Consider the following 27,408-nt stretch of genomic DNA (forward strand, 5'->3'; position numbering starts at 1 on the left):
TTCACTACAATTATACACATGAAGACTTGGAGACACAATCTGCTAAGATAGCAAGGAAACTTGTGAAATGCTGACTTTAGTTAAATTAAGTGACCTTTCCAAATATTTGTATGCCAAGATCAGAATAACATGTGGATCAGTTTAAAAGGAGAAAAATCCTAATTATTTCTGCATATTTTGTGCAGATGTCTTTAGCAATATTACTTTTGTCCTTTCCTTACATCGAAACTCTTGAATTCACATCTAGTGATCCTTCTTCAAAACCTTATAATTGAAAAAAACCATGTGTCTAATCATTATAGTCAATTCTCTATTTAAATATTTATCTTAAGGTGTCATTATCAATAATAACATTTCTGTTTTTAGACTCTAATAACTATGTTTCAGTCTAGCGAATTCAAAAAGGAGAAAAAAAGTTGATTCATTCTTTTTCATAGTAGAGACTTTCCATATGTTTTAATTGGTCTTTCTGCTAATTCCTCAGGATACATTTACATTTATTTATGCTTTACTTTCATTTATATTTCACAATGATTAAAAAAAAATGATCATAGAGTTCACTCAGTACTCTTGATGCATCATTAACCTTTCTGAACAGGTGTCAACATGAAGCATTCTACCCAAGTCTGGGTAAATTGAAGTCAGAAAACTGCTGTTATTTTCTATGTACCTAACAACTTAGAATTACTTGTGGTTAATTATGTGAAATGAGCTCAATTCATTGCAACAGTACAATTATTCAATAATTTACTGGTACATCACAAATCCCAAGCTTATGCACTTTGAATTTTGAGGTCAAAATTGAGGACCATGCATTATAATTATATTTAGTGCCTTGTGAATGTCCTCTGGTCTCCTATTGCTGCCTGCATGACCTTCCATTATACCTGAAGGTATACTTGTCACCTGTTTTGCCTTAATTTGATACTCTCTGTCTATCCAGAATCCTTCACTATAATTTCAGTTTCCCTTATTCTTACTGATCATCAGTGATCATTCTGGTGTTCTACACCCAAGTATGATTTTGAAAATGTGTGAAACCTTTTCAAAATATTGTGTCATTTCTACTTTGGAAGAATACCTATATTGTCTAAATCATGTGATTTAGTTTAATAAGTACAGGGGCATAAATAAGCATGGGTTACATAAAAATTGTCATCTCACAGTTGTTTTGAGTGCAAGGTGTGCATTGTGTATTTATTTGTTTATAAATGATCAGGTACATAAAAACAATGGGCACCATCATTGCTAAACTAACACCATGGTGATAATTCTGTGAAAACAGTTAGGTGTTCCTTACAGCTAATTAAGCTAAGTACTTGAAGGATTTCTGGAATCATATATATTAATTACCCTTATGTCTAGGGCATTAGATATAAAAAAATAAATGTTTTTGAGAATTTACTTTCTGTAGTCCTTAGTCGTAACTGACTTGATGTCCAGTTTGGGCCTCAACTATCCACTCGTTCCTCAATCCAGTCATGTATTAATCTTAATTTCCCAAAGTTCCTAATCAATGTTCAGTGCTTTCTGCTCTTTCATTCATGATCTCATATTGTGTCTACAGTAAATTCAGTCAGGAAAAAGTGAAAAGCAGAGAAATTTGGAAGTGTTTCTCCTTATTCACTTCTGTGAACATCTGTCATTTAGCTACAAGGGTATTTGTGACCCATGAAAATCCATTCCAGCTATACTTTAACCTTGAACCCAACAACTTAGTTGTAATTGACAGTTTTTCATCTCAAAAGCATGAAATCGACACTGTACTATGTGGGTCTCTATGATATTCTCAGGAAGTATTAAATATATTAATTTGTCACTAAATATAATGCTCAAAACATTTTATAGTTTGAAAATTTTACTCTATAAAAATAGTTATTTCCTTTAACCCTCAAAAATGGCCCCAATTTTTCCTCTAGTATTTTATAGCATGTCCTCCTGCAATGACAAGATCCCTAAGTAGCTTTCCCAGGAAAACATTTCTGGTTATCCAAACATCACTGTTTTGATTTGTTCTCTTGTTTTGTTTTGTTTTCTGGCTCAATTTAAGAGTTATCAAAATATCACAAATTTTTCTGGCTCTTATTTATTTTGCATATGTGTTATTACACTATTTATTAAATACTTGGCACATTTTGCTCTTTTATCTGAATATTCATGTTTGTGCATGGTACTTTCTTTTTCCTGAATTCATTAATGTAAAGAGGACAAAGTTTACATTTCATATTTCATTAAAAACCTCTCATATATCTCACATGTTAAAGGACATAGTTTCAAAATCAGTAAAATGGTGCTTGGAACAATGAGAGTAGATTTCCGCACCTTTTATAGCTGAACTTCGTAGACTTTCCTCTCCCTCAAGTCACACAGTTTGTCTTATCACAATATTTTTCTTGATTTTAAAATATCCCATACAAGAAGAATAAAAAAGGCCCAGTATATAAGCAACTCACTAAACCCCAGACTTTCTTGATATATGCCTTTAAATTGCTGGCTTCCTTGTTAATGTTAATGAGCTGATGCACAATCATCCTCTAAATTACAATAATTTCTCTACATTTTTGCATTCCTTTAAAAGCAATGAGTGAGTCATGCAAAATAGAATTCAGTAAAGGATCTAACTCCTGACTTTTATCCAACAATTAAACATTATTTAAAGGAGCATAGAAATGCCTTTGATAAAGAAACAATCACTGGATTTGTTTTCCATGACCAAATTGATTGTTTTGTATCTAACTACTCAACTTAGGGGACCCAGACCCTGGAGAATCCATGACAGCTTGTTGTCATGAACTACATGAAAAATAATTAGAGGTAGTTTCCTCTTCTATTAGTTAAAAGATAAGTTCTCTAAATCAGTTATATGTTGATCTTCACATTAAATAAACCAACTTACCTCTCTATATTGATTGTTCTTCTAAAAATAATAGGGAAAAAAAAAACAGGAAAAGCACAGCCATATCTTCTCTTTTAATTTCAATATAGTTACAGTTCATGTGTGTTTCCTCTATCGTTTGTGGAATATTTGTGTATTTATTTACAAGGAAACATACTGAAAAATATATTATACATCTTTTTATACTCCACTCCACAGATCCAAAGTGATCCCGACTATGCCTTCACTGACAAATCAAAGAACTGTGAGAGGTTTGGAGTCAGAATTGTGCTGCAGATCTTTCTCTTTCTCAGCATATGCCTAAAGCTGTAGCACTGATATTTCAAAAAGAGTTAGCATAATTCACAAAATACTTCCTAGAATCAAGGCAGTGAAGAAAAACAGCGATTCCACAGATTGACACATTAAAACACCATGAGACTGGTGACTGACCATGACAACTTGAGAAATGCACATATTTATAAGCATTTTGAAATAAAACATGCAAATATTAATTGTACAAATTGAATCATTTGGTGCAGGTAATTTGTATTATCCAGTATAGGCATGCTAAAATTAAGCATCAAAAATAGTTTTCCTTAACAAGTGTGAATTTTTTAAAGACCATGGCTAGGAAAGATTAAATATTGATTTAGATGCTTGAATACCAGACCAACACCAATACATTTGGTCTATATTTCAATTGAAGCCTTGGCAGAGATTACATCAATGAGAACCACCGTTAAAGTTTAAACAAAGGATTACTTTAAAATCAAACCTCAAGAAAAAACTGCATTTTATATTTATTTTTACTTTTCTTTCTATTTAACATATTGTTTGCATGGTATATAAACCAAAACTAAAAGAACAAAGGTAGGTGAAACTTATGTGGGCACAACAGCAATCATACAAGTTCTACTTTTGAAATTATTATGCTATGTCCAGCCATGAATATACCACAGTGAATTTTGCTTTTATAGATAAGTTTCAGTGGCACAATTTTTCCAGAATGATATGCAGGTTTTGGTTAGGGAATCTGGGTATATGGCTTTAACTTCTTTTCATCATCCAATATGTGGTTTTCTTATAGCTTTAATTCATCATTTAAATAAACTATGAGCATGCTTTTAGATTCTGAAACCCACTCACTGGCTGTATTAATAAAGAAGTAGGATATGTATCACATAAACAGATGGGAAGTACATGTCCTCTGAACGAGTTAAAAAGAAATATCTCAATGAGATTCTGTATAATTGATGATAAGATTTATTTAAAAGAAAGATGTCATCTGGCGAGGTGGCTCACATCCATATAACTGACTCTGGAGGCAGAGGGATGAGGATTGCTCCTTGGAGTCAAGTCCTGGTAACTTAGGGAGACCCTGTCTCAAAATGAAAGATGAAAATCTCATTGTAGGTCAGTGGTAGATCGCCCTTGAAGAAAGATGTCAGGCAACCAATAGAAAATTGACTTGGTTATACTATGTGTCATTTTCATTCCCACAGCAAATATAGAAAATAAGTAAGTAAATAAATAAATAAATGACAGTGTACTAAAATATACATATATATATAAATGTAGCTGGGTATGGTGACTCACACCTATAATCCAACAGTTCAGGAGGCTAAGGCAGGAGTATCAAGAGTTCAAAGTTAACCTCAGCAAAAGCGAGGTGCTAAGCAACTTAGTGAGACCCTGTCTCTAAATAAAATACAAAATAGAACTGGGGATGTGGCTCAGTGGTCAGGTGCCCCTGTGTTCAATCCCAGGCCTTCCCCTCCTCCCTTCAAAAAGAAGAAATATGATCCAGGAAGTATGATTCAAATTATAAGAAAATTTAAATGGACCCAGTATTATTGATAAAAATATTAGAACAATAGCAAGCAATTTTCAAAAGGAAGAAAATATTTGTTTAAGAAGTAGATTCATCCCCAGTGAAAAGGATGTTAATGAAATAAAATATGAAAGTAGACTTGGATAATAAATCTAGTACACTCAGTCTCAAGAACGTGTGGTCCATATCTTCTTGGAATTTCAATAAATTTTCCATGACAACAATAATTATCAATTAGTGTTAACTTACACACCACTAAATCCAAACAGATTGAGATTGTAAAGACATGTGATATTAATATTTTCAGAAACTATTCCTTTAAAAATATAACAGCAATCCATGTAGATAATTCTTCAGTCGAAAAGATAAGAAGTGCCTTGATTTGATAAAGGATATTCACATGAAAACTAAAACTATGTTTTAGTGAAACATCAAATAATTTTAAAATTATAATGAGATATTATTATCTTTTTTTCATATTTGATCACTTATAAATTTTAAGAGGTATAGCTGGTAATACATACATACATTTAAACAAATGATACAGAGGGAGATGCTATGTAAGTAGATAATTGTATCATCATCAGAAGACATGACTTTTTACACAAAAAAAAACCCATAAAAATGTAAAGATTAATGTTATACAAATGTTTGAAGTGGCAAATACTTTAAATGCATGAATTAGACCACTATGTTAAATACATGTTTATAGAAAAACACTACTCTATAAATTTGTAAAATTGTACACAATTACACATAAAAATTTCAAAAATCTTTAATAAAATATGTACACTCACCTATGCATTTTGTAATCTAATACACTGGAAATTAAATTGTAATCCATGGTTGACTGAAAATTAAAATCTGAGGTGATTTTTTAAAATATTGCAGTATTCAATAAGTGTTGAATATATCTAAATGGTAAGTTGTATAAGGCATGTGTTTTGAGATAGTGCTATAAGAAGATTTTTTTCAAGTTTTATTTGGTAGAACAAAGAAATATTAGGGAAAACAGGTATCTCCTAATAGGTTAGAATGAACCTAAGATGTATGGGTATGTTCCCTGTTCTCTATGCTACATGGTGGTCAAGAAACAAAGACAAGAGAAGTTCTATATTTTATCTCAATGAGCCGTTAATTGAAGGCAATCAAGTGAACTAAAAAAATAATAGAAAACGTTAGTAAATAAAGTTACATTCATGGGTTATCTTTTATCCATACTAAGTCATCTGGCACTATCAAGAAAGAATGTGTTGAGTTATACTAATTTTCATGAATTTGGAGATTTTGAGTCTAATTTCTCACTCCTACAAGTACCCTGACATATAACTTTCTATTTCTATAAGAGGGAGATTGCTTTCTCTCCACTTGATTTTTTTACTTAACCATGTTATTTGTTCAGACTCATAAAATTTACCACTGGTGATTCAATCAGCAACTTGTAGTATTTTATATTGGCAAAGTCTATTGTAACTTTTACTATGAACAAATACAAGTAGGTAAATGGTCCAGGGAAGATGACAGTCAGACTTAAGTTGAAGGTGAGCTGAGCGAGTCAGCTCCTTCTCAGGCCAAAGCAGTTCAATTCATATCAACAGAACTACCTCGGTCATTGATCTAGTAGTTAAAGACTGCATATTACATTTTTCATCTAGAAGTAGCTGATGATTGAATAACGTGTGTGTATTACCTCAATATTCTTGTTTCACTTGAAGATTATGAAATAAATGGTGTGAAAAATAATTGAGACCACTACATTTTTTCACAAATGAAAATGCATCTAAAATTATTCTAGTCAAATTTTCAAAAATGATGGAAAATTGATGCACAACCACATTGACATTAATGGCAAAATTAGGTGACAGATGTATATTTATAAAACATACTACATTTTCTTATGTTAGAATGTAGAGAGAAAACATGATTTACAATGCCAGTCAGAATGGTAGTTACCAAGATACAAGTAAAAATAAGTGTTGGTGAGGATTTGAAAAATAAAAAAAGAATGCTTATACATTTCTGGGGGGACTGCAAATTGTTGCAACCACTCTGGAAAGCAGGATAGAGATTCCTCAAAAAACTGGGAATAAAACACCATCTGATCCAGTTATACCACTCCTTGGTATGTATATGGAAAGATGCTAAAATCAGCATACTACAGTGACACAGGCACATCAATGTTCATAGCAGCTCAATTCATAATAGGTAAGCTACTAAACCAACCCAGGTGTCCAATAGATGAATGCATAAAGAAAATGTGGTGTATGTATACACAATTGAATATTATTTATCCATAAAGAATAATGCCTTTATTTGCTGGTATATGGATAGATCTGGAGACTATCATGCTAAGTAAAATAAACCAATCCCATAAAACCAAAGATCGAATGTTCTCTCTGATATGTGTATGCAAACACACAACATGATATGGAGAGGGGGGAGAATAGAAGTTCAGTGGATTAGACAAAGGGGAATGAAGGGAAGGGAAAGGGGATAGAATTAGGAAAGACAGTAGGATGAATCTGACATAACTTCCCTGTGTTCATATATAAATATGCCACAGTGAATGTCAACATCTTGTACATTCACAATACTGGAATACTAGTTAGAATAAAATATACTCTTTGTATACATATGGACCATATAGACTCTACTGGAATTTATAACTAAACAGAACAAAAATAAATACATAAAAGCCAAATAAAATTTGACTACTTAAAAATCTGAAATTTTAAAGATAGGTAAGATTTTATTTTTGTTTGCCTCCAAAACATTTGATGCCAGCAACCCATGTGGAACTAAATGTGAATAATTTTAGAGGTTTCATCTTTTATGATAAGCAGCTCTTTTCTTACTAGTTTTATACTCTGTGGCACATGTCCTTATGCAAATTATAATTTTTGACAACACCCCCCAAAGTAATATTTCCCAAGATTTAAATTGAACTTAATATTGGTCTGGCAATGACATGGTATAGTAAAACAGAAACCTTTAATATGACATCTAAATCAAATATTTGATATAAGTCTTCTGAGATTATAAGCAAGATAATTTTAGTTTTTGAAAGTTACTGTACTGAAGAGTAGGGTGAACAGACATCAGGATCCTTCTTGGAGATTTGTCGCAGATTCATGTGCTGATTTGTTATTGAACAATAGCACTACTAGTCTCAGAAGTAATTGGTATCACTAAAGTTATGATGTAACAATGGGTTTTGGTAATCTTCCGGATGCCTCAATTCACATCTTGCTCCTGAGGCTATAGATGGTAGGCAGACCATGGGATGACCACTCTATGATAGACAGGCCACTATGGCTACAAGTCAAAGTTTTTTAGAAGTAAGAACACAGCAAAGAAAAGGACTGTGCCATGAACATAACAATGACAGTATGATAAAGACTCATTTAGAGGAGGTTTTTAGCACCCCAGTTGAAGGCATTTTCATGATCAAAATGAAATACAGGGCACACAATGATCAAAAGCCTGCATATTTCATTAGAAAAGGCAATTGCAAAAGTACTGTTCTGCATTAACTAGGGGACAGAGCAGGAAAAACATCAACAGGACTATGCTCACAAAGTTATATGTCAACATATAACTTTGCATATAATATATGCACCAAGACAAAGCCAACCAAAAGTACATGGATATTAAGGAACTGATGAAAGTCCTAGAGTATGTCACAGTAGAAAGAAAGGTGAGAGCTTTAGAACATTGCAACTGTGTGGAAAGGAGGGTTAGAAACTGCTACAAACCACTCTTAACACATCACTGCCAATATGAATATATCTGCCCCCAAGAGAATGCACACAAAGAATTGCTCAATGCATCCTGAGGACATGATTTCTTCTTCTACAAACAAGTTTTCTAACAATTTGGAAATAACTCAATTAGATTAACAGAAATCCACAGAAGGTAGACCTTCAGAACAATGTTCATAGAAGCACTTACAATAAAAGACTAAAAAGGAAACAATGCCAAATAAAAATAAACAGTAGTGTGAATAAGCTAATTATGGTAGATTCATTTGATGGAACACAATTCAGCAATAAAAAAATAAAGCGTATTTACAAATTATGACTTAAACACAGTTGTGAACAAAATCCTGAAAAATGATGCCAGATAAAATGGAATGTATATGTTAAGATTTAGTTTAAATGCATTTCAAATGCAGAAAAAAATAAAAGGTACATGTTCAAAATCCATATGTACAGATTGTAACTCTAAAGAGAAAGATTATGGATACCACAATCTCCAGGCAGAGCAAACAAAGGGAAGGGAAGGTGATTATGTGCCAATTAAATAGTGTTGCTTGTGTTCTGCCTTCACTTTGTTGGAGGAATACACAGAGATCATTATTAAAAAGTTCTTGTGTGTAAGGTTGCCACATTGGGAGAGAGAATGACAGAACACTGAAAATGCAGAAAGGAAATGAAGGGTGAGGAGGGGAAGAAAGTGAAGAGGAAGGGAAGGTTGAAATAAAAAATAAATACTTAAGCTCTAAAATATCGACTGCGGACATCATAGAGGACCACGGTCTAGCCTACTACATTTTAGTTGAGGCAAAAGCAGGATTACCTTTCTCTTTTTTCCCCTTCACTCATAAGTGATAGTTAAAGTATAACTTGATTTGACAATCATATATATATATATATATACATATATATATATCACAATCTCACAAATTCTCTAAACAATGTCATAACATTATTTGAAAAGACAATTGAAAACAATGCAATGTGGAATGCACATGCACGTTATTTTGAAGTTGGAAGAGAAACACATGTATATGTGTAACTATCATGAGTGAGAAAGCACTTTTAAGTGCACTAACTTTCTCAAGGTCTCCTTGACATCTTTATTTCTTAGACTGTAGATAAGGGGGTTTAGCATGGGGATGACCATGCTGTAAAACACCGTGGCAAATTTGACGAGGAGCAAGGAACTTTTAGATTTGAGCACACAGTAGAGAAGGAGGATGACCCCATGGCAGAAGCAGATGGCAGTCAGGTGGAAGCCACAGGTGGAGAAGGCTTTTCTGAGGCCACCCTTAGAAGGGATCTTGATGACTGTAATGACTATGATGACATAGGAGGTAAGGATGATCAGCAGGCTGCAAACCTCGTTGAACATACAGATGACTAAACAGGCCAGCTGGCTGATGGAGGAATCCGAGCAGGATGCAGAGATGATGGCAGAGTACTCACAGCAAAAGTGATTGATGATTCCAGAGCCACAGTAAGATAGTGCCAGGAGAAAATACGTGAGTGTGGAGGAACAGATTCCGCCCCATATGTAACTTCCAGCCACCAGGAGAGCGCACAGCTTTCGCGACATAGCAATCTTGTAGAGCAGGGGGTTACAAACAGCCACAAACCGGTCATAGGCCATCGCTGCCAAAATAAATGTTTGGGTAATGACACATGTGCAACCAAAGAAAAACTGTGCTATGCATCCTTTGAAGGACATGCTTCTGTCCTCCACAATCAAAAGGTCTAAAAGTTTGGGTGCAATTGTGGTGGTATAGCAAAAATCGACAAAGGATAAATGGCTGAGGAAAACGTACATGGGAGTGTGGAGTTTGGGGTTGATCCTGATAATCAATATCATGTCGAGGTTTTCCAGCACAGAAATTGTGTAGATGGTCAAGAACACCAGGAACAGGGGCACCTGGAGCTTTGGATATTCTGAGAAGCCCAAGAAGACGAAGGTGAAGACTGCACTCTGGTTCCCCTCCTGCATCTGACTCTTGTTGGAGGAAATTTGAGAGTTCATCCTGAATAGCTGAAAGAGCAGAGAGACTGGTGTCATGAAAAGAAAGCAGAGGACCATGTCTCAGGACATCGCAGAGCCAAGGTAGCTAAGCACGCCTGCCAGTGCGGATCCTTGCAGCAGGTTTCACCAGATATTCCTTGTTTTTAATCCAGTCAGGGAAGAGGGCAGATAAGCATTCCTGAAGCTTCATTTGTACTGAGCAGTTCTCTATGGATATTTTAGTTTCACTATTCCTAGAAACATCCTGTCATCAAAGTTGCTTAGAATTTCCTTTGGTCATCAGAAACTGATCCATGTTCTCTAGTAACATTGACACACATTTCTCAGTGCTGTTGTTACCCTTTGGCCATCTGAAAAAGCTCTAGTATCTAAACAATTTCACCTCTGAGGAAAAATGCTAGGCAGTCTTTTAATTTTCAGAAAATTATCATCTTGTTTATGATGGTGTAGTACTTCATTTCACTCTATATGTCTATTTATCTGTCTTTCTGCCAGTCTCTCTCTCTCTCTCTCTCTCTCTCTCTCTCTCTCTATATATATATATATATATATATATATATATAAAACATACATTTTACTATATATATCATATATTTATTGAATATATATTTATTATATATTTTTAAAATGAAAATATTATATTTCCCAGAAATTCAGACCAGTAAAATGTGCATTAACTTAAACCATATAAATTTTATAATCTCTTGTATACAGAGAAATTATATATATAAACTACATATAAAATATTGTATACATGAGGCACTGGGTTCAATCTGCAGTACCACATAAAAATAAATAAAGGTACTGTGTTCATCTACAACTAAAAATAGTTTTTTAAAAATTCCAATTAACAAAAAGCAACTTTTGATGTTGGATATGAAATACTATTATATAAACACATGTAATAAGGATTGAAGAATATACCAGAGTTTGGGTTCACAAGCAGAAATAATTCTAACATTTTTATACATGAAACCTGGAGCAATATTTAGTCTGAACTGTAAAAAGCAACTACCATGGACTTTTCTCAGTTATAAAAATCATGACCTGGGCTGGGGTTATAGCTCAGTTGGTAGAGTGTTTGCCTCACAAGCACAAGGCCCTGGGTTCAATCCCCAGTACCCCCCCAAAAATAAAAAAAATAAAAAATAAAAAATAAAAAATAAAAATCATGACCTTCTCAATATTTTACCATGGCTAATTCACCCTATAAACAGTGCACCCATATCAAGGGCATGGAGTCATTGGGTTGGCTCATTTTCAAATTCCTGTATTGCTCATGTGGTTGAACAAATAGTTCTTTTCAAATACAGAAATGATTTGCTTTGTTTGGGGAATCCTTGCAGATTTGGAAGGCTGAGATATAAATCACTATTTCTATCAGAAATCCCAGAAACATAGACCAATCTATAAGATCAACACATGATGCAGAACTTGAGTTTCATTTTTATGGGTGTGATATAATTAAGCAAGTCAAGCAGTTTAAGTCTGTGGAACAAGATTGGGAACCACTCCAAGGTAGGTGGAAACACAATGATCCTTCTGTGTTAACATGGTCAGTAATATTTTCCCTTTGTTTCTTAAAGTTCACATCTGCAGAGTTCGATTTGGGCTTCGTTCTGTCCATTGGGATGTTTTAGAAAAGGCCCACCCCTGCACATGGTAAGTCCCCATGTATCTAATTCCAAGAGCGAGTATTTATTGCTCTCACCTTTTCCTGGCTAAGGGTGCCTAGATTACTCAGTGGCTCCTCACAAACCCATGTCTCCAAACTCTTTCATACTAATGTCTGAATTTCCTTTAAACTCTTAATATTGTACTGTGCTTTGACCTTTTGGGATGACAGAGCAACTCTCAAAACTAAAGATATTCTTCCTCAATAAAGCACAATTGAAATCAACTGTGAGTATTAGATAATATGATTAGATAGCCCTAAGCCTGTTTATTGAATTGTCTATAAAGGGACAAATCCAGCACATATGCACCATTTTCATAAGATTTTAGAGTTGAATATTTATACCCACTGTGTATAAAGCACTGTCTGAATCTTCAAATCTACCTGAACTATGTATTTCCCCTTTTTTCCCTTCAAGTATGCTTCCTTTTAGTTGGTCATATAATCCTGACATCCTTCTGACAGATTACCAATATTTCAAATATTGGTAATGATTTTGTTGATTAGCCAAACCTTGTTTAATAGGTCATTTACTGGATCTTCTTAAAAATATGTACACCCTTGTAAAAATCTTAGACTTCAGCTCAGATCCCCATACTTGGAAATGCTGCCTCAGTAGCCTATGTGCGTTTGGTTCTGAGAAACTGTTCATGTTCTCTGCACCTCTTCTCCTTATCTATACAAACATAGAATCTACAAGCATTACATTATCCTTATTATTATCACTACTGTCACTGCCTCATTTACATGATAAAATGATATATATGGGATATCATAAATTAGAAAATGAAGTTAAAGCATCCAAGGGCGTATTCTACATTGTAGAGATTGTCCCCAGGATTCAGTTTTTTTTTTTTTTTTCAATTCTTTGTAAAGATGTCTTTTTAAATTTACTCATAATTTTAATGAATGAAGAAAAATTCTGTAATATAGAGCCAGATATCATTTCAGAAATCAGTGTACACCTATAGGGAATAAGAAGTACAAAAATTTTGGCAGAATTTTTGTAAAAGCAGTACTCTTTGTTGATTTCATTCTGAGGGCTCCTGTGGTCTTATTTACAAATTTAATCCAGGATCTCTGACCTTCAAACCTAGTTTCTTATTCAGTTAATAAAAATAATGTTACAATGAACAGAAAAAAAGAAAAAAAAAAACAAACTAAGTTTTGGGGACATTCCCTAAATGTGGAATAGTCCTGGATGTTTTCACATCATTTTCTAATTTGAGATGCCCCATATACATTATGGTATCATATAAATGTATTCATGACACTAATAATAATAATGATAATAATCATGATGACAAAAATATTAATAATAATTCAATACCTGTGGGACTATTTTATTTGCATATTTAAGTAGAAGAGTTCAGAGAGCACTAATAACTTCCAGAGTCACTTATGAAAAGGCAGCTGAGTCAGAATTTCCACTTAGGTTGACCTAATACAAAGTCTAATCATTAATTTTCTCTTTTATTCCCTGCTCCCTGTCTTTCTCTGGTTCCCTCCAGCTCCCTTCTCATCTTGGCTTCAGGCTAAGAAAAACAACTTAGAGCCAAATGAAAGACCTCAAAATGTGTTCTCAAGGTAATGCCTAGCTCACATATAATCAGCTAGATAACAAGGGATCCTCAGGGGACCTGTCTACTCCCACCCTGTACGATTAAATTTTAATTTTACATTACTGTGGTGCTCAAATCCTTATATATTTACAAAATGATCTTTTCACAAAACAACTGTCATCTAAGAACTTCTGTGTGATGACCCATAATCTCTACAGTAGCTTCACACCCATAGGCTACTGCAGTTCCTTCTTTTTACCCATCATTTTTGATCCCTCATGCATGCACTTTTTTATGATTCAACACCTTCATCAAAATATCTCTTCCAAATAGGACAACAAATTTTCCCTCAAATCCTAAGAACCATCACCTCCTAATGTCAAATTCCAGGGTACACTCTTCCAGAAAACTTCCATGATAAATAGGAACTTCACAATTAAACTGTTCAGATTTGCTTCCACCCACATGGCTTCAAAGTAAAAAATTATACACAAAGCACATTATTTTTCCTCTTAAATGTTATAATCTCTTTAAAATCTCCCTCTTAAACATTTCTAAAAATTGAGAATGGGTAATCAGCATTACATTAATATCTGTCAGAGTTATTAAACATTATTAAAGAAAACAAGCAAAGTTTAAGCCAAGATCACACCTAGGTCTTAAAGATGTAGGAAAGAGAGTTCAATACCTTGAATGCTTATTCTCAGTTGAAGGAGATAGATACAACTGTCACTAGGCTAAAAACGTGTTCCACTGACCAAAATAAAATTTATAATGTTCATTTATAGAATTTCCCCCATGAAAATCATAATATAACACATAGACTAAATAATTCAATAGAATCCAGACTTATTTATTGAAGTCTTCTTTTATTTAACAAATTACTAAAAATTATTTCTCAAAAAAGTTGCTATTTTACAAATTTTTCTAGTTTGTAATTAGGCAATGAGAATTTAATTCAAAATATTTACCATGGAAGGTGCCAAGAATATAAAAAGTCTCTTATGATAAACAAACCTGGACATCATAGAGTCTCTATGTGTGTGAGTCAGACTTAGAAGTCAAACTCAGGCCTCATTTTAAGTATTTTACCAGGAACTGCCTGACCTTGGGGAATCATACCCTAGAGAATCTTAACCAGGTGTTTTCCATCAGTATAAACAGGACAATTTGGAGAAAATTTCTTATTACTAATTTAAACTATAATTAATTTAAATCACTAAATCAGATGGGAAAATTGAATGTTGACCTACTGGTCATTAGAAAAATACAATCAACCCATAATACTAAATCCATATTTTAGAAAATGTGTTATCCTTTATTGAAAATATGAGCCTTTGGAATTCAAAAAAAAGAAAATCACATCCTGCTTTAGTACATACAAATTTTTTTTTGATTTTGGGGTCTTGCATTTATTTTTGCTTTGTAAATAACGGTGATATCTGCATATTGATCTAATTTGTGCCTCTTTGACATTTTCCTCCCATGATTTTCTAATCTATTCAAACTCACATTGCATATGCATTTTCAATGAGGTTGCTGATAAATGTTTTGAATAAATAATTGTTTTGGCAAAAAAAAATTATCAGTCACTTTAAAATGATATATCATTAAACATTTATGTCAATGGTAGCATATTTGGGGAAGTCTACCAAATAAATGTTAATGAATAGGACAGAATATGTAGACAATGATTATCTTGAATTCTGCAGAGAATATTTTCTTGATTTCAAAGAAATTCATGATATTAAATAATATTTAAAACAGTAGAAAAATATATTTGTCTAAGTCAGAATTCAAACTTGCTCTTTGTCAAAGGCTATTAGTAATGAGGAAAGTAAACCACATTGTGAAAATATTTCATGGTACACAACTGAGAAAGGAGTAATTTTCACAATGTACATGAAATTTTTCAGATAAATAAATCACAAATAATTCAAAATGTTGGCAAAGCATCCTACATAGGTATTCAGAAGAAATAAAGCAATAAGCATATTAGATGTGCCTTACCTCAATAAGCATAAATATTCAAATTAAAGTCACAGTGAAATATCTACAACAAATGGATAAAAATAATGACTAATAATACTGAGTGCTGATTAGGAAGAAGATGACAACTCTTTAACTTTCAAACATTACTATTAAAACCGTAAATTGATAGGACCAATTTAAAATATTGAGATCTAAATACATGTGCAATTTCATTACAATGAGCATATTTATGTGCAGCACAACAGAATATATTTTCTAATTTGGAGCATGCCAAATGTCCTTCATTCTATATGGAGTTACAAAAATATATGGAATATTCACTTGTCGAAATATTAGATAGGAACAAAAATTTTAAAATAATAAGTTCATGCACCAAAATGAATGATTTGTAAAGTTATATTGATAATTTATAAAAGTAGGATACATGGATTACACACTATATGACTTCCTATAATGTTTGAAAATTGAAAATATTAATTTGAGTTTTTAAAAGATAGTTAATACCAATAGAAAAAACTAGTTCATCTTTATGATAAAAGTAATATTTTCACTGTTGCTGGGAGTCAGGAGAAATGGCAAGTGATTGACTTTACTTTGCTGGTAATATTCCATCTCTTCACCTACTTGAGAGCTCAATGGGCATTTAAACATTATCTTATAATAGATTTTTAAATTTTACTGACAATATCTGAGTGTCAATTACTACATTTTTTCAAAAAGAGAACTTTTCACTATAAATGTAATAGAAACCTATAAGATAATTCTAAGGAGCAGAGGGAAATAAATAGACATTTTATTTCCAAGGAACATAATAATTAATCTCTCATTAATAACTTTTTGTAAATAAAATGACCATATTAATGTTGCATTATTAATGTCCACATTGATTACAATGATGAATCAGAGAGAATGGAAATGAGTAAACTGATCTATTTTGGAGACATAGAAATGTAATTTACAGATGTTCAAGGAAGAAAATGGAACATAATTAACATTGACTCCTTTGTTTAAGCAACTGAGTGAATATATAAGGCAATTTACTGTTAAAGACATACTTAAGATATGAGTTTATTGTGAGAATGTATGATCAAAGATATAGTTTCTTAATTACAATGTCATGTCCCACAAAATAGAATACAAGTATTGATAGAAGTAAGTACAATTTTTTATTGCTATCAGCATTAGTTCAGTACATGTCATTGAACTGTAATATATTGCATTGATTCTTAGAAAATGGGTGATACATATAAACAGTGGTTCATATTTTCAAGACCTACTTGCTAAAATCAGTCAATATTTCTCATAAATAACCAAAGGTACTCATTGCACTTAAAGCATTAACATGAAACCAAAAGTTACGCTTTACAGAACTTTCTGAGTCATCACAGTGGGTTCCGAAGACTTCAGTATGAAACTGATACAGGCAGCTTTCACTTTTGTTTTCACCACTTACATAAGAAGGACAAGGTAAAGGCTGGCTATAGCACAAGATGTGAGTTCTAAATACAGATTTCCTCATTCTGAATTCTGTAGTGTCCAGTGAGGAAGTTTAGAACCATATAATCTTCTGAAATTCTTCAGAAGAAATATACAAAAGAAGCATATTTGTAATGAAACAAGAAAATTAGAAAGTACTCTGAACATTTAGGAACATTTTAATGGATGAATGTATACATAACCATATATTCAGTTGAAACTTAAGTACCATGAAACACATTTTTTTTTAAATTGTTCATGGTTAAGATATACAAAAATATATATTTATCTGAATTTTATGTGGAGAGAATGAAGTTTGGTGTGGATTAGCCTCTTGACTGTCTCTTTCACATCTTTGTTCCTGAGGCTATAGATCAGGGGATTCAGCATGGGAATCATGACAGTGAAAAGGACAGTTTCCACTTTAACCAGGAGCCAGGAGTTTTTGGATTGGGGCATGCAGTAAAGAAGGAGGATAATCCCATGGAAGATGCTGATGGCAGTCAGATGAGAGGTACAGGTGGAGAAGGCTTTGTGGAGGCCACCCTTGGAAGGCATCCTGATGACAGTGGCAACAATGAGCATGTAGGAGGCCATGATGATCAGGAGGCTACATGCTTCATTGAATGTAGAAATGATGAAACACACCATCTGGCTGAAGGAGGGGTCAGAGCAGGACAAAGAGAGGATGGAAGAGTAGTCACAGCCAAAGTGATTTATGATGTTCAGTCCACAATAGGACTGTTTACCAGAGAATAGGTGAGTGTCACTGAGCAGAAGACACCCCACACATAAGTTCCAACTACCAGGAGGGCACAGAGCTTGTGAGACATAGCAACTGTGTAGAGCAGGGGGTTACACACGGCCACAAACCAGTCATATGCCATCACTGCCAACATGAACATTTCTGTAATCACAAACATACAAATAAAGAAAAACTGTGTCATGCATCCATTGAAAGAGATCGTTCTGTCTTCCACAACCAAGATCTCTAACAGCTTGGGCGTAAATACACTGGAGTAGCAAATGTCCAGAAATGAGAGGTGGCTGAGGAAAAAGTACATGGGTGTTTGAAGCTTAGGATTGATCCTTATGATCACAATTATGCCCAAGTTCCCCACAAGAGTGACTGTGTAGATAGTGAGGAACAGCAGGAAGAGGGGTGCCTGGAGGTGTGGGAATTCTGAGAACCCTGATAGGATGAATGTGGACACAGAGCTCTGGTTTCTGACTTCATGTACCATAATTCTTCTTGAAAGAAAAAATATATAAGGAATGAAAATAAAATGGAGAAGCAGAATTTGACATGGTGGACTGACAGTGAGGTGATGCTCAGTGTAGCCCAATAAGGATGAGAGTTATCAGTTGACTGTGATGAGTCTTCTGCTTCCTGTGGGAATCTTACTTGATAACTTACTGACTGTTGATTCAGAGCAAGCAGCTGTATTCCTCAGGACTGTAGTTTACTTATCTAGAATAAAGCAGTGGTAGTGTTCAACATTGTTATGTTAAAAAATTGTCTATAAATGTGTCTGATGCATGGAAGACTTCACATTAAAATATTATTTTATGATAAACAAGGAGACATGTACTAATGTCAGAATATTATAGAAATGACTGTATTATTCATAGTATCATACCATGAAAGTCCTTGGAAATAGTAAAAACTTTTAATATGCAAATAAGAAGAAATAATAAATAACTTAAAACTCAACTCAAAGTGGATCAAAGACCTAGGCATTATACCAGAGACTCGGAGCCTACTAGAAGAAAGTGTAGGACCAGCTCTCCACTTTATCAGCTTAGGAACCAACTTGCTCAATAAGACTTCTAAAGGAATCTTATTTAGATGCAAAATCAAAAATCTATATCTGCTTAGAAACCTGGACTGTTATTTCCCTTTCTACCAATCTTATTTTTTTCTCTAAAGTTAGTTTATTTTTTAATTTTTTCTAATTAGTTATACATGACAATAGAATGCATTTTGACACAGCACACATAAATGGAGTATAACTTCTCATTCTTCTGGTTTTACATGATGTAGAATCACACTGCTCATGTAATCAAATATATACTTAGGGTAATATTGTTCAATTCAATCTACTATCCTTCACTCCCTTCACTCCCCTCTGCCTAATGCAAAGTACTTCTATTTTGTCCTAGGCTTCCCCATTGAGAATTAGCATCCACATATCAGAGAAAACATTCAGCCTTTTTTGTAGGAGGGGGTTGGGGGATTGACTTATTTTGCTTACTGTAATATTCTCCAGCTCCATTTACCTGCAGATGCCATGATTTCATTCTTCTTTAATACTGAGTAATATTCCATTATATATATATACCACAATTTCTTTATCCCTTCATCTGTTGAAGGGCACCTAGGTTGGTTCTATAGTTTAGCTATTGTGAATTGATCTGCTATAAACATTGATATGACTGATTTTAAGTCCTTTTGGTATAAACTGAGGAGTAGGATATCTGGGTCAAATTTTGGTTCCATTCCAAGTTTTCTGAGGTATGTCCGTACTGCTTTCCATAATGGCTGCACCAATTTCCAGTCCCACAAGCAATGTATAAGTGTAACCTTTCCCCCACATCCTTGCCAACATTTATTATTACTTGCATTCTTTATAATTGCCATTCTGACTGGAATAAGATGAAATCTTACAGTAATTCTGATTTGCATTTCTCTAATTGTTAGAGATGTTCCTTAAGCCACCACATTATTATTTCCTTTGAGATAATTGGCTGCTGTATTATCAGAAATGGAATAATAAAAGTTTTTTCAGCCCTCATACTTTTTTTCCTTTTCTTTTAGAGACCATTCCAGTTTTCTACAGTCCATTATGATTTGAGCAATTAATTACTTAAGCAATTATTTTTTAAATTTTTTTTAGCAATCTGCTTTACTAAGCCCACCACTTTTTGTTGTCAATGTTTTTGTTTAATTTATTTTTATTGTAAGCAAATGTGATACATGCTGTTTCTGTTTGTACATGGAGTAACAGCATACCATTTGCATTAACATACATTTATATAAGGTAATGATGTTTGATTCATTCTGTTATTTTTCCTTCCCCCCCACTCCTCCCACCCCTCTTTTCCCTCTCTACAGTCCCTCCTTCCTCCATTCTTGCCCCCCTCCCACCCCCCATTATGTGTCATCATTCGCTTATTTTTGAGATTGGCTTATCTCACTTAGCATGATATTCTCCAATTTCATCCATTTGCCTGCAAATACCATAAGCAATTTATGACTTTTCTTACATCCCAACTATATTGTCCACAGTGGGTCAACACTGATTTTAGTATGCTACCATAGGGAGGCATGGGAACATGGAAGGGTTTAGGAGCACATAAAGATATCCCTTCCCTGGCCACCTCACTATCAATTTGAGGAGGTCTGTAGTGTGTAATGATTTGTTTACAAATAGACAGTTATATTAAAATGTACACGACACATTCATTGCTAGAATAACATTGGGTGATGACCCTGTGAAAGTCATGGCGTTCCTTAGAAGTCATTAACTTAGGTACCTGCAGGACTGCTGGAATCACCTCACTCACGCTCCTGTTTAGGGCATCACAAAATAAAACTGAAATACACATGTGAACACCTTCTAGATGTCCATTCACATTCCCTTTTGAATTCCAGGCCCCATGGCTTCTTCCCCCAGTGCTGAGGTAATCTTCACGATGCTCCCTCACCTCTGCCTGGTGCTTTTTGCTTTTGCTGATCTTTACAGAAGCTCAGGTGGGGTTCTTGTAAAATGAGGCAGGCCTAATAAAAAATGAGGAACTATCAATCTGTCCCTCATTCTACACTCCTATGTTGCCAGCAGGCATTTTGACAGAACATACTTTTCTATCTAATAAAAACTACCCACTAACCCTTGAATACAATCATTGATTTTTTTTTTTATTTAGCTTTTAATTTTTTACAGACTGCATTTTGATCCATTGTACACAAACGGGTACATCATTTCCTTTCTATGTTTGTACACGATGTATATTCATACCATTCTTATAATTATACATGTACATAGGGTAATGATGTCTGTCTCATTCCACCATTTTTTGTACCTCCTCCCTCTCAATTCCTTCTACACAATCATTGAATTTTAACTCTACTTTCTTCCAAAGTGCATGAGTAGAAGTTATGGATTTTGACACAATTTCCTTCATACATCAACAACCAACAATTTTGTCAATTTATATGGGGTGTTTAAAATTGTATTCTATGAAATATTTATTTCTTCTAATCTGAATTGACTTCATTTCTCCACTCATGATTTAAACTGGATCTTGTTTAGTGAGATGTTTCCTATTTGGCTCTTCCAAGAAAACTTCTCTCATTATCCAAATATTACTTTGCACATATATTATCAGAACATTCATGAGACCATAAAAGATTTGCTACTTCAAATCTGTAGTTATATGTGTTCCCTATTTACTAAATTCAAAAATTGTAATGAGAAAAACACTTACCTTTAAAACTTCATTTAAATCCTCTAGTATGACCTAGCAATTGAGAACAATGTTTCAAACTCAGTGAAATTATCTTAGGAATCATGAAAATAGAGGTTAGCAACTTGAATATGCACCATTTGCTGACCTAAGTGGACATTACTCTCCCTGACTCCCATAGGTTTTTGTTGTTGATTTTGTTGTTTTTCCTCTCAGAGCAATCTCTGGATTTCAACGCACCTCATAGAAAAAGGACAAGATGCCCAAGATTAAAACTCCCACTAAAGACAGATTCTCCTGATACACATTTTTAATTGCTGGCTTCCTTGCTATTAGGAACAAGCTGCATGCACATTCTCCCTTGTGAGTAAAATGTTCTTATACATTTTCACATCCCTTTAAAGACAGTGACTATTTCAGAATACAATTCAATAAAGGAGGGAACTAACACAAGTTTTCAAGTGTTGCAAGTTCTTGGTGGGAGCACAGTGGTGCTCCAAAGAAGTGACAGATCTTGATCATATATTTTATGACCATGTACTTTGTTCACATCTAGCTGCTTAACTCAGGGGACACAGACCCTGGAGAATCCTGACTGTTGGGAAAATCTAAAAACATAATTAGAAAATATATGTCATCTGTTACTTGGAATATAATTTCTTCTAAATCAGTACTATATTGATTGACCTGCCTTAAAAATACCTGATTACTATATGGAGGTTACACAAAATCACAAAAACATTAATGTAAGAACATTGCAATAACCCTAATATAACTATATACTGCAAGCATTTTTAGTCTTCTCTGCATTTGTTTGCATGTGTGTAGATGTATTTAAGCAGACATCTACTCTATATTGTACTATATGTTCTTTTATATTCAACTACATTATGGGTGTAGTATTGTATCCTAAATTGAGGAAGACATTAGAAGATGGGAATACCTCCCATATTCTTGGATAGGCAGAACTAATATTGTCAAAATGGCCATTCTACCAAAAGCACTTTACATATTCCATGAAATTTCCATCAAAATTCATGATGTTCTTTACTGAAGTGGAAAAAGCACTCATGAAATTCATCTAGAAAAAGAAGAGGCATATATACACAATGTGGCATATATACACAATGGAGTCTTACTCATCCATGAAGAAGAATAATTTTATGACATTTGCCAGAAAATGGTTAGATCTGGATACCATCATTCTAAGGAAAGTAAGCCAGTCCCCAAAATCCAAAGGTAGAATATTTTCTCTGATAGTAAGAAGCTAACCCACAATAAGGAAGGGTGAGGAGTGGAATGAGGGGAAGAATAGAAGTGTAGTAGAATAGACAATGGGGAATGGAGGAAAGGGAGAGGGAGTAAACAAAGGAAAGACAGTGGAATGAATCTGAAATAGTTTTCCCAAGTACACATATGAAAACAACACAGGGAATTCCACCAGTATGTACATCCATAGGAATGGGACTCTAACTAGAATAAGATATATTCTGTGCTTTTACAAGTATAACAAAATGGATTCTGCCTCCACAAAAAACCAAAAGTAACCAATAAAAAATTGAATTTTTGACTCCAACAAGATAATATTCTCAGTTTCTATTTTGCCAGTCATTGAAGTAGAAACAGTATAGTTTTGAATACTTGCACACATAATGTATAGATGTTAAGATGAGAGAAAAGTATAATAATGCTTATTATTTTTCTCAAATATGACAGTTTACAGACAAAAATGTACAATAATGTTGAAATAAAAGGGAATACAGAAAAAATTGACAGAAATTTTGCAATGCACTTAAATTCAAAATAAAAAAATATGCATACTTACATAAGAGCCAGTTAAATGATATATTTAACAAAATACTGTTCATAATATTATCAAATATACCAATTATTCAAGATGAGTCACCACTCTAAACATAATTTTCAAAAATATTTTAAGAGGATTTAATGTAAACCATACAAACTTATACTATATTCATAGATTAGAAGAAATAACCATTGAAATCATATTTATTCCTACAAAATAAATCATATTCTGTTCAATTCCAACAAATTATGAACATCTCACCAACATTATTATTGTCTTTATCTTCAGCATGATTACCATTTTCATTTCTTTTGTACTGTATGATAATAGTTCATTTATTTTTATTCTATTCCTGATTTTGTTAAAGTTTTTTTTTTTATTTTGTTCTCCCATTAATAGGTGAAGGTTAATTTTGCTTATCAATTGATGAGGCCATGGGTTGCCCACATATGGGTTAAACATTATTATATCTGATTTCTGTGAAGATATTTTTAAATGGGATTAACACTTAAATCAGCAACCTGAATAAAGTAGATTTTTAAATAACTTAATTACCAAAATATAAAGCAAACAAACAACAACAAAAAAAAACCTACTGTTTCTTCAAGTAATCAGATCTCCTCTGACTTATTGCCTTAGAACAAGGACACTAGAATTTTCTGCTTCACAGATTCAAACGTAGACATTGACTTCTCTAGGTGTTGGATCTTCACATTTGCCTTGGATCCATACCCATGGCTCTGCTGGTCTCAGACCTTCCAATAAAGACTGGAGCTTCAGCATCAGCCCTCATGACTTCCTGCTGCTGCAGATCTCGGGACTTGTCAAATTTAATGATGACATGAATGTATATTTTAAATTTAATTCCTCATATAGACAGAATCTGATAGAAGAGATTATGTAGGTATACATGTATACATTATCTGTTCTGTTTACCTGTACAAATTGATGAAATATATTTACTGTGTATAAATATATTTACTGTGAAATATATTTACTGTGATTTCCCCTTATTATGTCAATGTAATAGATCATCAATAATTTTAAATGATATACCAACTAACATTCCTCGAAATAAACATGTTTTCTTTTATATATTATTGAAATTTATTTGTGCACTCTATTATTAGTGTTTCTACAAATATATTTATGAGTTATTGGCTATAAAACCAAATGTTACCTCAAAATCAACCCTCAGTTTTCTTTCTCTTAAATCACTTTTGAAATCTTAATTTATTACCCTTATAATTTTTTTCTGGTGTTTCAAATGCATGATTTCAAGATTAATGGAAACTGCAAGATAAACTTAATATTGCATATTCTATATGCTTAGGGTGCAGAGATGAGGATACACAGACTCTTAACTCAGATGATGCTTAATTCATTTCCTAGACAACTGTGCACTATCCATTTACTTTTTTTAGTGACTTTCATCACATGATTTTTGGAAGAAGAGGGAACACATGTAGTAGTGACTCCTTTGTTTAAGTAACAGAGTGGGTATGCATGGCAATTTGCTGATGAAACTTCCATAAGACATGAGTTTATAGTGAGAATGCATGATCAAAGGGACAATTTCATAACTATGGTGTCATGTCCAACAAAAGAGGATCCAGTTACTGATATAAATAAATACAAATTTTTGTTCCTATCAGCATTATCTCAGTGCATTTCATTGAACTCTAAATATGTTGCATTGATACTGAGAAAAAGTGTGATGCATATAAATAGTAGCTTATATTTACCTAATTGCTAGGGTCAATCAATAGTTCTCATAATATCACCAAAGGCTCTCATTGTGCTTAAACTATTAAGGAGAAACAAACAAAAAATTATGCTTTACAGAACTTTCTGAGTCAACACAGTGAGTTCTGAAGACTTGAGTATGAATCTGGTGCAGGCAGCTTTCATTTGTGTTTTCAGAACTTAAATATTAAGGACAAGCTAAATTTGGTTTGTAACACAAGGAATGATTCTAAACGTGGAATTCTAGCTCCTCATTCTGACATCAGTAGTGTTTGTTGGGGAAGATTAGAAGGTTATTACCTTCTGAAAATCTTCAGAAGAAATATACAAAAGCAGCATAATTGCAATGAAACAAATTCAGAAAGTACTCTATATATTTAAGAACATTTCATATTCAATAATGAATTGATGTAAACATAATCAAATATTGAGGTGAAATACATACCGTCAAGAATATTTTTTAAATTGTGCATGATTAAGACATACAAAAACATTTATACAGATTTTATGTGGAGGGAATGCAGTTTGGCGTGGATTAGCCTCCTGACTGTCTGAGTGCACCTTCCACTTTCATCAGGAGTCAGGAGCTTTTTTAATGGGGCACACAGTAGAGAAGCAGGATAATCCCATGGAAGATGCTGATGGCAGTCAGGTGAGAGGTACAGGTGGAGAAAGCTTTGCAGAGACCATCCTTGGAAGGCATCCTGATGACAATGACAACAATGAAGACATAGGAGGCAAGGGTGATCAGGAGGCTACGTGCCTCACTAAATATAGAAATGACTAAACACACCATCTGGCTGAAGGAAGGGTCAGAGGATGAGACAGAGAGGATGGCAGAGTACTCACAGAAAAAATGATTTATGATGTTAGATCCACAATAGGACAGTCCTACCAGAGAATAGGTGAGTGTCATGGAGCAGAAACCACCCCATATGTAAGTTCCAGCCACCAGTAAGACACAGAACTTGTGAGACATAGCAACTGTGTAGAGCAGGGGTTACACATGGCCACAAACCAGTCATCATTGGTCATCACTGCCAACATGAACATTTCTGTAATCACACATGCACAGCCGAAGAAAAACAGTGTCATGCATCCACTGAAGGAGATAGTTCTGTCTTCCACAACCAAGATCTCTAACAGCTTGGGTGTAAATATGCTGGAGTAGCAAATGTCCAGAAATGAGAGGTGGCTGAGGAAAAAGTACATGGTTCTTTGCAGCTTGGAATTGTGCCTTCTCACTAGGATTATGCCCAAGTTCCCCACCAGAGTGGCTGTGTAGATGGTGAGTAACAGCAGGAAGAGAGGTGCCTGGAGGTGTGGGAATTCTGAGAATCACACCAGGATGAATGTGGACACGGAGCTCTGGTTTCTGACTTCATGTACCATTATTCTTTTTTAAAGAAAAAATATCAGAAAATGAAATGGAGCATCAGGACATGACATGGTGGAGTGGCAGAGAATTAGGTGACATTCAGTGTGGTCCAGTGATGGTGAGGGAGTCACTTTGCAATTGTCAGTCTTTGCTTCCCTTTGAACTCAGACTTGACCACTTACTGACTATTGATTCAGAGCAAGTAGCTGCATTCTTCAGGACTGTACTTTTCTTATCTGGAATAAAAAAAGGGGCAGTGATCAGCATTGTTTTATGTTTTCTACTGGTCACACATATTGGTGAAAATGTCTTATTTTTATATTCAGAAACTTAGATTGCTTTTATTAAGCAAAACTACACTGGTCAAAAATTTTGTAGTTTCATCTCCTGCTCAAAAAAGGAAGTCTAGTGAAACCATAATCTCAATGAAGATTCTCAAAGTTGACTTGGATAGAGAATTCCTGCATGCATAGTGCATACTAAATGCCCATCCTGAGTGTCCATACACCAAGACCTGAGCTTGATGGAGCACCATTTAAAAACTGAGAATTCTGTTTCTACAAACTCAATTCGAGCTCCAAAACTGACATTCCTCCACCCTCTTTAACAATAAAGCCATTAAAGTCACATTTAAAAGACTGTTCTTCAAAATTGTCTTGAAGAGAAAGTGAAGCACTAGTCATCATTCTCAATTCTACATTTTAACATGTATCTTATCATGTCCTTTATTAGTACTGACTTTTATAATTTTTTATTTAATAACATATAGATTTCTCATTTAGGGGATCAAAATAAATAAGGTAGATTCTTTTATAAGTTCT

At 33.8% G+C, this 27,408-nt stretch overlaps 1 protein-coding gene, 1 non-coding gene and 2 pseudogenes across 2 annotated transcripts; 1 reads left to right on the forward strand and 3 right to left on the reverse strand.

The window, feature by feature from the left end:
- Positions 1 to 9,509: 9,509 nt before the first annotated feature.
- LOC124960517 (olfactory receptor 5D13-like) lies at positions 9,510 to 10,484 on the reverse strand. The gene has a single exon (XM_047519335.1). The coding sequence runs from the start codon at positions 10,482 to 10,484 to the stop codon at positions 9,510 to 9,512; it is 975 nt and encodes a 324-aa protein (XP_047375291.1).
- A 1,054-nt stretch (positions 10,485 to 11,538) lies between these two features.
- Positions 11,539 to 11,611, forward strand: Trnav-cac (transfer RNA valine (anticodon CAC)). The gene has a single exon. It is a non-coding gene; the product is annotated as a tRNA-Val (tRNA).
- Positions 11,612 to 17,474: 5,863 nt separating this feature from the next.
- LOC124959186 (olfactory receptor 5D18-like) lies at positions 17,475 to 18,433 on the reverse strand (annotated as a pseudogene).
- A 7,368-nt stretch (positions 18,434 to 25,801) lies between these two features.
- On the reverse strand, positions 25,802 to 26,601 carry LOC124958229 (olfactory receptor 5D13-like; annotated as a pseudogene).
- Between the last annotated feature and the right edge of the window lie 807 nt (positions 26,602 to 27,408).

The sequence above is a fragment of the Sciurus carolinensis genome, chromosome 11 (assembly GCF_902686445.1).
Source record: "Sciurus carolinensis chromosome 11, mSciCar1.2, whole genome shotgun sequence".
Lineage (NCBI taxonomy): Eukaryota > Metazoa > Chordata > Mammalia > Rodentia > Sciuridae > Sciurus > Sciurus carolinensis.